We start from the raw sequence: 10,456 nt of genomic DNA, 5'->3' as shown, positions 1-10,456 counted from the left end.
TTTCAAACATGCAAAAGCAGAACAAAAGGAAATGCACCAAAAGGAGATACCAGGCTCCTTTGCTCCAAACACAACAGAATGCCAATTTTCTGAGCATTACTGTGGAAGCAAAGATGCACATAGATTTCGCTCACTGGGATTATGCGCCATATAAATTTTACTCAATACAACAACAATGGCATACCTAGTGTAGTCCACACAAGTGGGGTCTGGAAAGGGTGGAGTATACGAAGACCTTACCACTACCTTGGGAGGTAGAGAGGTTGTTTCCGATAGACTCTCCGCTTAAGGCAAGATTAATTTTACTCAATAATACATCCAAACTTTCACTACACATTCAAAAGTAATTACTTTGATCAACTCACTAAATGTCTTTAGCAATTGTTCACCTGATATAACTCCTCGCACAATTTTAATTGCTACATGAAATTATTCTACATTCCTCAAGTCAATAATCTTCATAAAGTTTCTAAAACAATTATACTAAAGAAAAAGAAAAATGAAATGAAGTCACGGTTGAGAAACCCTACAAAAAAAAGGACATCCTTTAATCTCAATTAAAGAAGTTTATATTAACTCAATTGTAATGGCTCATCCACCCTGGAAGATCCATAACTATGACAATTTCACTGTTCACCAAAGCCAATTTCTAACAGATTCAATTTAAAATACAATCATCTAGCCAGATCTGCAAAACTCTATTCCACACTGGACCTTCCCAGTAGACAATATTTATCGCCGCGAGATTTCATTGATCACCAAGACGAACAACCTGCATACATTTAAACCTAATGTTAGTAAGACCAAGCTTCCATCGATATTTATTAAAGATCTCAATATGCACGGATGCTAAAACTGGAGAACTAATTTTCTGAGTAATTACATCACACCTCTTTTTCTTTTTTCTGACAACACATGCAAGCAAATGCGGAAAAACAGAAGTCAACACATTGAAGTACGAGAATTTAAGAGACTCCTGTACTGACTGAAAGAGCCATCTAATCCGCAGCTCTACTTGAATCCTAATAAACCTACCCCACCAACCTCCCCCCAAAAGAAAAGTCAGAAGAAGATGGAACCGAACAACCACAACCAGAATGAGCTTTTGCAGAATTATGTCCGGTCATCACAAAAGATCTGAGCCCAAGACCCTAAGTGAACGACCCAATTATAAGATCAACATAAAATGAAAACCATCCATATATCAGACGCTCTTAGTTTCCAGCCAGTAACCCTCTGGGAGGCAGCTAGCAAAGATAAAAACGTTTCAGCGAAACCAGGGCAAGATTAATGCGTGACTGATGACGAGGCACAAAGAATAGCTCATGAAGAAGACTGATGACGGCGGACTTCTGCACTTGACAAAATACGGTCTGTAGTGGGCACTTACAGGCCGTATAGGGAACTTGAGGTATTTCTCCCATGGGGATAACAGCGAGTCATCGAATCAGGACTAGGATGCAACATTTCTTAGAATATAAGCTCACTAAATAACAATTACAAAAGGATTTAAAATATATCTAACCAATCATCAATCTGACAAATTTTCCTAAGAGCTCAAAGAAATGAAATAAATAATGCATCAGCAGAGTCGATCTACTCGGGACTAGGATGCAACATTCTTAAAATCTAAGCTCACTACATATTAATCATTGCACATTCAAAGGATTTAAAATATATCTAGCCAATCATCTATCTGACAAATTTTCTTAAGAGCTCAAGGAAATGAAATAACTAAATCATCTCCCATCTGAACACACCAATTGGTATGAAGGATGGCTAATCACTTACGTATGCAATGAAGAGAACAAATCTACAATCAAAGTTCAAAGCATTTAAAATTTAACCAGCCAATCATCAATCTCACAAAAAATTAGCTCAAGGAAAAGAAATTACTAAAGCATCCATCATCTGAACATATATGGGATTCGTAATGAAGAGATCAGAATCTTCTTTTTTTGTTGAAACTGATAACCATGAAGAGATCAGAATCTATAACCCAAGTAAGTTCAAAGGATTTAAAGAATATCCAGCCAATCATCAATCTGACAGAAATAAATTTTCAGAGCTCAACAACAACAACAACAACAAGAAATCCCAACTAAAGCATCTGTCATCTGAACATATCAATTGGTATGAAGGATGGTTGGTCACTTACAGGATATGGAATGAACAGACCTAAATCTACAACCCAAGCAATTCCATCTGATGACATGAATTATCATTGAACTCTTGATTTATTTAGACAACCCTCTCTTCCTCTCCTCATTCTAATCAAAACATTTATATGCAATAAAGAAGTGGTGCATGTGGTTCATATTTTTTTTTCTTTTCCCCAACAGTGACATTTCTTGGAAATAACTAAAGGTCATCCGAACATATCAATCGGGGAGGTTGGTCACTTACAGGATATGGAATGAACAGACCTAAATCCCCCAAGCAATTCCATCTGATGACATGGGATTTATTTAGACAACCCTCTCTTCCTCTCCCTCATTCTAATCAAAACATTTATACGGAATCACTTGAAATTCGTCATGATCAAAATAGTCCATTTTTTGGGACGCCAGCCAAATAAACATCGTAGTCATACACTTAGGGACTCCCGTATGAAAATTGAATACAGGAAGAATGCCTTCTTTTTTTACAAAGTTGATAGTCAGGTTGCGCGCACCTCCACTATTCCAATAGGTGGATACGTAACTCTACCAACAAGACTCCAGCAGATGGGAAAAAGTCAACCTTAACTATTTTAGTCTCTGCTAGGGTTCGAGCATTGGTCTCTCATGGTTTCTTTCAAAAGAACAAACATTATCAAGTCAGACCCAAAAACTAACTCAAGTAGCAAGGAATGTCCAAGACTATATTAGGAAATTATACAATTAACCCATATGGGATGCATAGCACTCTCCAACACGCTTAAGGGTGCACATATTGAGTTTGAAGGAACATAACATGGATGACCTAATATTGGTAGCCCAACATTAGACAGGTTTGCTTTGGTACTATGTTAAGAAAATAGATGGTCGACCTAACTCAACTCCAAAAGCTAAGCTCCAATGGTAATGATAGTTCAAGAATATATAAGGAGACTATAGCCCAATAGCCCATACACTTAATCCCTATGGGATGATTCTGACAATTCTCATTCCAATTATCAACCGCTAGACCACATTCTTGGGTGAGGGAAGGATGCCATATGGACTTCTCATACTAAGTTTTTCGGCACATTTGCAGTACCCATACTAAGAATTCATCATAACAAGCCCTTCATGTCACATTCCTACCAAAATGATCTACACCCTTTTGTCTCTCTGATAAATAACTAGACTGGAATGTAGGCTAAGTACGTTTTCCAGCCTAATGATGTTCTTCACAAAATCATTAATCGTGGCCAGACTTCTCGGAGAAAGATACAGATTATCTGCTGCAAGAGGGTCTGGTATTTTTGAAGAACTCTCACCTAAGCCTACTTGTCTTCTCTACTCCCATGAAATAGGTGCAATGTACATAGCAAAACCCTTTTGTTTTAGGATCAAGATGAGTAACCCACCTATTTTTTTTTCTTTTGGAGAATGGATGAGTAATCCACCTACATGTTTCCTCTCAAGAGTCTTTGTAGGAGTTATTAAAAGAAGCAGATTGAATTTGCAAAAGTCCAAGAAACATGAGCTTCCTGTTAAAACACCTCCTACTACTCAACAAACAAGTCCCTCAAAAAGGCACGTGTATGCTTGAGGACACAGAAGATATTAATCATATATTTTCTTTGCCGTCCCCCTCCAAAATGGATACATGTCCTCAAGCCTGACAGCAGACTTCAGCAATTCAGATATTTTTCCAAACTAAGGTGCATACATGAATTGTATCTGCATCTTTAAAAGCTACAACATGAACCACCAGATATCTAAAGTTGTAAATCAGCAATTTGCTTCATAATTGCAATCAATGCCAGAGTGAAGCCCTTAGTCCATGAGAGTTGCACAGAAAGAAAATCGACCCTATAGTAAAGTAAATGAATTGAGGCAAATCTACTTACCCAAATAATAATTCATTCGTCTCAATTCATTACCCACCTCATTTTTTAATAAAGTGCTGTGTCACCCAACTCTTTTTTCTGATAAAGTAAATTGCTACTCACCTCTAATATACATACAACGTACAAATATACTTTTCCCCTTCTCCCATTCTGTTGGGTAACTAATGACATTCAAACTTCCTAACTGCCTTATTAATTTTCCAAAACAAAGCACCATGAAACAAATGTACTTGAAACTTTCAACTAAAATATAGCCTGACACACTTTTTTCCACATAACACAAATACAATACAACAACAACAACATACCCAGTGTAATCCCACAAGTGGGGTCTGGGGAGGGTAGAGTGTACGCAGACCTTACCACTACCTCATAGAGATAGAGAGGTTGTTTCTGATAGGCCTCGGTTCAAGTAAAGCATCTCAAAGCAGTTTGAAAAAGGGAAAACAGAAATGAAAGCAGTAACAACAACGAAATAATGCAATATGGAAAGCAGTACATGCCATACAGAAAAAAGAACAGTAACAACAACGAAATAGTGTGATAACCAAAGCAAAAACACAGGTCCAAACAACAAGAAAGGGAATTATGCACAGGTAGCCCAGCTCATGGAGGAGCGGCCAAAGGATAATGTAAAAATCAGTGAAGACAAGAATGTAAAGATAGACCATTTTCTTATTGATAGTTCTTCCTTAAAGAGTAGAGCATAATATCTTAACAGCTGTAAGAGGTTCTAACTTGCGATAAATGGAACTCTCAACATAATCGATATCTGAGTGAAGTTCTTGCATTAAGAAAGAGCTGCTGGCTGATGGTACTCTGTAGTCGATCTGCCACTTAACAGATAAAAGAAGTGCATAAAGTAAAATCCTCACCTTTTATCAGTTGCCTAAAGGCAACACAAACTTAAATGGAAGTCTGTAACATTTTTCATCAATTAAATATACCGCCTACATAATGGACCCATTATTCATATAGTCAGATCAACTAATTTGGGATTGAATGTGTTGATTGATTTATCAGACTATCCAATTTTTGTACTGCCAACAATAGCGACCTGGTAGGAAATATAACTAACCAATTACTGCAGCAATATTTTGATTATTTTCTCCCTCCCCCCCTGGGGCACAGCCGCCCAGGTATATAACAAACAGCTTAAATGGTGACATGCCCGAGAAATGAGCTATGGATGGAAAAGTCAGCAGCAATGATATGTCCTACTCCAAATGTTTTACAGTTACAGGATCTAATTATGCAATAAGTAATAACCCCACGCACTGAATCATCACGGCTACTAATTGGGATAAATCTTTACTCCAACTTTATAACCACATGAAAGGCTTTTGTTGCTTGGCGGAGCTTGTATTTGTTTATTGTTTTTATAAAAATGGTAGAGCTTTTATTTGGCAGAAGCCGAAAACAGATCAAGAGAAAACTTTATCATTCAGATCAACAGCTTAAAGAGGACAACTGATCAAGTTATAGATTAGCAACTAGAAAGGAAAGGGAAATGGGTTAAAGCACCTTAGATACAGGTTTTCAACAGCTTGGAATGCCAATAGACAACGCCGGGTCAAATATAAAACAGAGACAACAAACTGTAAATGCTTTAGGGATACAGCATGAATAGGAAAAGAACCTACATTGTTTTATAAGAATTAATCACTTCTCTTCTTTCTCAAGAGTCATTTGATATGTTAAATTCACTCACCAATTGAACACAACACCTAGATATAAACAAAGTAAATGAATGAAGTCATAAATAAGAAGTTTGTTTGTTTCAACTGTTGACAAATTGCATAAAACAGTCATGGTGTGGTTGATCCTCAAAAGATACCATTTAGAATATTAGCTACAATGTTCATACCTATAGCATATTTAGACAACCATAACCGAGAAAAGGCTCAAAATGGTCCTCTATCTTTTGGCTGCGAATCAAAATCATCCCTTTAATATAGCGCAGTGCACAAATAGTCCTTTAAGTTTCTGTTGGTGGTGCACTTTTAGTCTTGCTTCAATTTCCAGAGTAAAACTAACAGCCGCATAACCTGCACACCTTCCCTAACTTTAAAATCGGTTCCTTATCACCTTTTTCATCCTACTCTTTCTAGAACAGTTTTGCACCACCTCTGATGCCAGAAAAATCAGTTGAATAGGACAATCCTACACTAACATACTACATCAGAAATGTAACACATCTAGGGAGCTAAGTGATCCCAAGAATGCCCAAATTTGCAGAGCCAAACATCACTAAAATTGCACCATTTTTTAGAGCAAGACTGCACCTATCATCAGATCAAAATAGCAGCAGAACTATACCAGAATATGCACCAAAACAACAGTATTTTGGGTACCTAAACATGCACCAAAACTTAATAGTAGTATTTCAGTCTCGACATAAATGAACAGCTGTTAAAAACAAATACTGCATTTACCTAAACTGCACATGCAACATTCTTTACATGCGCCAAAACTGACCTAGAATTAGAAATGCAGTATACCATAAATGTCCATCTTTAGAAAATTACACTGCATTCCTAATAAACTGTACTAGTAAGATATATTAGAGCACAATATCAGGTGAGCAACTGCACCTGAGAGATATAGGTGAGAACACTTTGTCTATCGAAAAAATTATTCCACAAGATTGCTCGATTGGGAGTTCTGATTTAAGGGACTGATTCATTATGGCTAACGTGATTTTCCAATTAGAATTTAGAGTGAATAAAAATTTGATTTCGATTTAACGGGAAACAGTTCACTTGAGTACTCTGTTATTTCTACAGAGAAATATTAATCCAGGATCAAAAGTGCACCAGTTATGGAAACTGAAAGGACAATTGGTCCAGCAGGTTGTATTAGACGAACTGTTTTGATTCAAAGTTCATACTTAAAGGATTAGAGTGAACGTGCTTATCCAATTAGAATTTAGAGTGAACAAAAATTTGATTTCAATTTAATGGGAAACAGTTCACTTGAGTACTCTGTTATTCAAAGTTCAAACTTAAAGGATCATTTTGAGCTTTTTCTCGCCATAACCCACAAACAATCTGTAACAAATAATATGATTCAAACAAACCACTTTGAAAACAAACAGGCTGAAAATAAATTCTTAACGAATTACCTGTAATACAAAGCTGCTCCCATTAACTGCCTGCTACTTCTTTTTGCTGTTTGACACTGATGGGTTGGCAGAATATGCATTAAGCCTTGATGTAGATAGATTATGCTCAGCTTGTTTCTTTCGCTTCCTACTTCGTTTGCTTGTATCTCCATTGGATTCCTCTTGTTTCCTTTTCCTATCATCTGTCTCACTTTCAATTTTTTCCTTATTACCAAACTTTGCCTTCTTCTTGTCAGATTTTGGCACATGTGATACTCCTCCTTTAAGATCCTGTTTCAGTTCGTACGCTTTAATACGGGGTACCTTCCATTCCTTTTCTCTATATGGTGCTATCTTCTTCAAAGAGACATACTGATTGAACTCCTTATCCTCTATCATTAGCATCTCCGCTGGAGCAAGACCGAATCTATTAGCTTTGACAGGCCTATACTTAAATCTTGTCTTTAAGTCCCCAATAGTATCTTCATAGTCCAACTTATAATACTCCTCCATTAGCTCTTCTCTAACAGCCTTCATTACTGTGTTACTCCGCTTCCGTTTCTTCTTCCGCTTACCTCCTTCTTCTTCTTCATCTGCACTTCCTTTATTGACATCTGATGTTTGATCGTGATCACCTTCATTCCCTATTATAAATGAAATTCAATCAATATTGTTAAGTTCACGCTTAAACCAGAAAAAGAATAATTTTTGAATCAATAATAACAGTAACGAAATTTAAGAAAAATGCATCAAAGTTTATGGATCAGAATATCTAGCTTGGATTTTCCCTCAAAGGGGAAAATACAGTCAGTAATTTCAGCTTCAATCACCTGGGGACATAATCATCACATACATAGACAAATTCAATCAAAAATCATCCTTCTTTTTTTGGGTTAAGAATCTAATCCACAAAAGATTTAATTTTCCCAATATATAGGGTAACTCTAACAAAATTTAATTAAAAAGGCATTTAAAGTATATGGATCAGAATATCTTCTGTACCTTCATTCTCTATAGTTTTGAGAAGTCTTTCCCTAGTTGATAAAAACCCATCACGAGGCTCGTCCACATTATCCCATCCCTTAGGGAGTCCAAGTAACTCATCTTCCTTGTCAAAATCCGGCTTCTCAACGTCTTCATCCTCATCACTTCCAAATTCAGGATCGATATCATCCGCATCATAATAAGCATCACCGAAAGCCTTCTTCATCTTTCTATCGTACTCGTCCGGATCAAATTCCTCCTCCAAATCATCCACATCCAACAAACAATCCTCGTCATCACCTATCCCGGCAGTCTCCTTAATTTTCTCGAGCTTCTCCTTCATCTCCTTCTTCTTCAAATTCTTCAACCGTTTCAACTCCTCTTTCCTCTCTTCCTCCGCCTGCGCTATCCTCTCTTCCTTTCTATCCCTCTGCAACTTTCTAGCATTCGTCTTCTTCCTAACCGATCCCTCCACTTTCCTCGAATGTCCCCACACTCGATCACCCGCATTTTCCTCATACCTAAAATTAAACTCTCTCTCATAATCCTCTTGTCTCTCAATCTCCTCCTCATCCTCCGAAATCAACTCCACGTCCTCTACATCATCCCTTTTCCCTTTCTTATCTTCCTTCCACATCTCCTTCCTAAAAAAATCCTTCAAAAACACCGTCTCCTCGTCTAACTTGTCATCTTCCCCGAAAAACTCATCCAATTTCTTAACAAACTCCGTATCGCCCTCCTCCACATTGTCATCTTTCTCAGTCTCTTTCACCTTAAACAAGTCCTCATCCTCTTCCTCATCCTCCTTAACAGCATTTAAAAACTCCTTTCTTAACTCGTCTTGCTCCTCGTTATACGTTTTCACTTTCTTCTCCTCTTTTTCCTCCTCCTCCTCCTCATCGTTTCCGAATTCGGGACCTTCCTCTATTAAATGCTTAGATACAACATCCTTCAAATACATTGGCTTTTTCTTTTTCTTATTTTCTTTATTTTTCTCAGGATTTGTTTCAGTTTCAGTTTCATCATCAGAATCGAATAATTTAGCATGTTTATTATTCAAAACAACAGGATCACCTTTTTTAATCTTAAGTAAACCATCAAAGAACTTTAAATTACTTGAACCGTTCAAATCCTCAACTTCTTCTTCTTCTTCTTCATCTTCATCTTCAGATGACGTGTTGCTTTCGTCATCAATGACGCCTTTCTTCTTCAACTCTTCGAGTTTTTGTAAGTCTTCTCTTTTCTTGTTGTGTTCGTAGCGACGAGCAAATTCCTCGTTGATTTCGATATTGTCGAGCTTCTCAATGTCGTCATCGTCACCGTCAAATAGGTTCATTCCCATTTTTTAAGGGTTTGGGAGGGAGTTTGTGGTTTGTGGTTTGTGGTTTAGGGTTTTGGGAGTGAGCAGCGACGGCTAGTTCATGGATGAAGGTGGTCACGAAATTGGAGACCAGTAAAAGGAAACTTTTTTTTAATCAAAAAAAAAAAAAAAAAATCTGCTACCCTTGTCTTTTTTAAAAAAAAAAAATTGTTTTTATTACGTAAGGGAAAGGAAATGGTATGAATTATATCGCGAACTTAACCTTCACCAACAAGATATAAAGCTTCACGTAGTTGAACCAATCGAATTTAGCTAATTCTCAAATTATATTGTATAAATTGTTTCTCTTTTATTAGCTTTTATGAAAATATTATTAATTAAGATGAATTTTGATTATTTTATTTTTATTTATATTTTAAAATATAAACTCTCTTGATTTAATGTTTATTGTATGACCATAATTAGGGTGCTTGTAGGCTGCAAGAATAATTATTACTAAAGGTAAAATGAAAAAATAATAATGATTTTTTTCTTGAATTTCTGAAATAATGAAAAATTTGAGATAACTATGTTTAGAAGCACGATAAATAATTTGAGACGGGGAGTACTTTAATAGAATTTTTGGTCGTTTTGTATATTGGCAGATGTTATATGAACAGGCGTATTTAAGGGATTGCAAAATATTTAAGGGTAAACTAGTAAAATGCCTATAAATACGCTTGTTTAAAACTCTCCCTTCAACCAACTCTCAATTTCAAAGTCGAATTATATTATTTTGGTGGGTTTCTCGATTTCCATTTGTGCTTCTCTTTCTTCTTCACTTTTCAATGTTGAATCTCTCTATTTCATTGAGTTGCTTTTATATGTTCTGCACTCTTTCAAAATGTTAGATTTCTGTTGGATGGACTGTAACAGTGGTTTATGGAGGGATTCGTTCTTTTATTCTATTCTATTTATTGATGCTATTCTTCTATTATACAAGTTGAAAAAAGTAGTTTGTCCGGTTTTC

At 36.4% G+C, this 10,456-nt stretch overlaps 1 protein-coding gene and 1 non-coding gene across 5 annotated transcripts; both read right to left on the bottom strand.

Moving 5' to 3' along the window:
• Nucleotides 1–516: 516 nt before the first annotated feature.
• On the bottom strand, nucleotides 517–9,571 carry LOC132034163 (uncharacterized). 4 transcript variants are annotated; one of them, XR_009408977.1, is made up of 4 exons: nucleotides 8,145–9,571; nucleotides 7,164–7,786; nucleotides 5,564–5,637; nucleotides 517–772 (listed from the first exon to the last, which is right to left on the bottom strand). XR_009408977.1 is itself a non-coding variant. In XM_059424433.1 (3 exons), exons 1-2 carry the CDS (start codon nucleotides 9,466–9,468, stop codon nucleotides 7,197–7,199), a joined length of 1,914 nt encoding a protein of 637 aa, XP_059280416.1. In that variant the 5' UTR covers nucleotides 9,469–9,571; the 3' UTR covers nucleotides 517–772; nucleotides 7,164–7,196. The 4 variants fall into 4 exon arrangements, 3 of the variants coding, with proteins under 3 accessions (XP_059280416.1, XP_059280418.1, XP_059280417.1); XM_059424433.1 differs by lacking the exon at nucleotides 5,564–5,637; XM_059424435.1 differs by lacking the exon at nucleotides 5,564–5,637 and having other exon boundaries at nucleotides 7,164–7,777.
• On the bottom strand, nucleotides 7,901–7,997 carry LOC132035677 (small nucleolar RNA Z103). Its single transcript, XR_009409397.1, has one exon. It is a non-coding gene; the product is annotated as a small nucleolar RNA Z103 (small nucleolar RNA).
• Nucleotides 9,572–10,456: the final 885 nt, after the last annotated feature.

Source organism: Lycium ferocissimum, chromosome 10 (assembly GCF_029784015.1).
Source record: "Lycium ferocissimum isolate CSIRO_LF1 chromosome 10, AGI_CSIRO_Lferr_CH_V1, whole genome shotgun sequence".
NCBI classification, from domain to species: domain Eukaryota; kingdom Viridiplantae; phylum Streptophyta; class Magnoliopsida; order Solanales; family Solanaceae; genus Lycium; species Lycium ferocissimum.
This window is presented reverse-complemented; position numbering and strand designations above follow the sequence as displayed.

Bases quoted from the DNA above. Each gene is read 5' to 3' on its own strand.
- LOC132034163 (XM_059424433.1), bottom strand. From the start codon at position 9,468: ATGGGAATGAACCTATTTGACGGTGACGATGACGACATTGAGAAGCTC. The intron at 7,787-8,144 runs GTACAGAAGATA...CATTTATAATAG, and splicing joins CAAAACTATAGAGAATGAAG to GGAATGAAGGTGATCACGAT.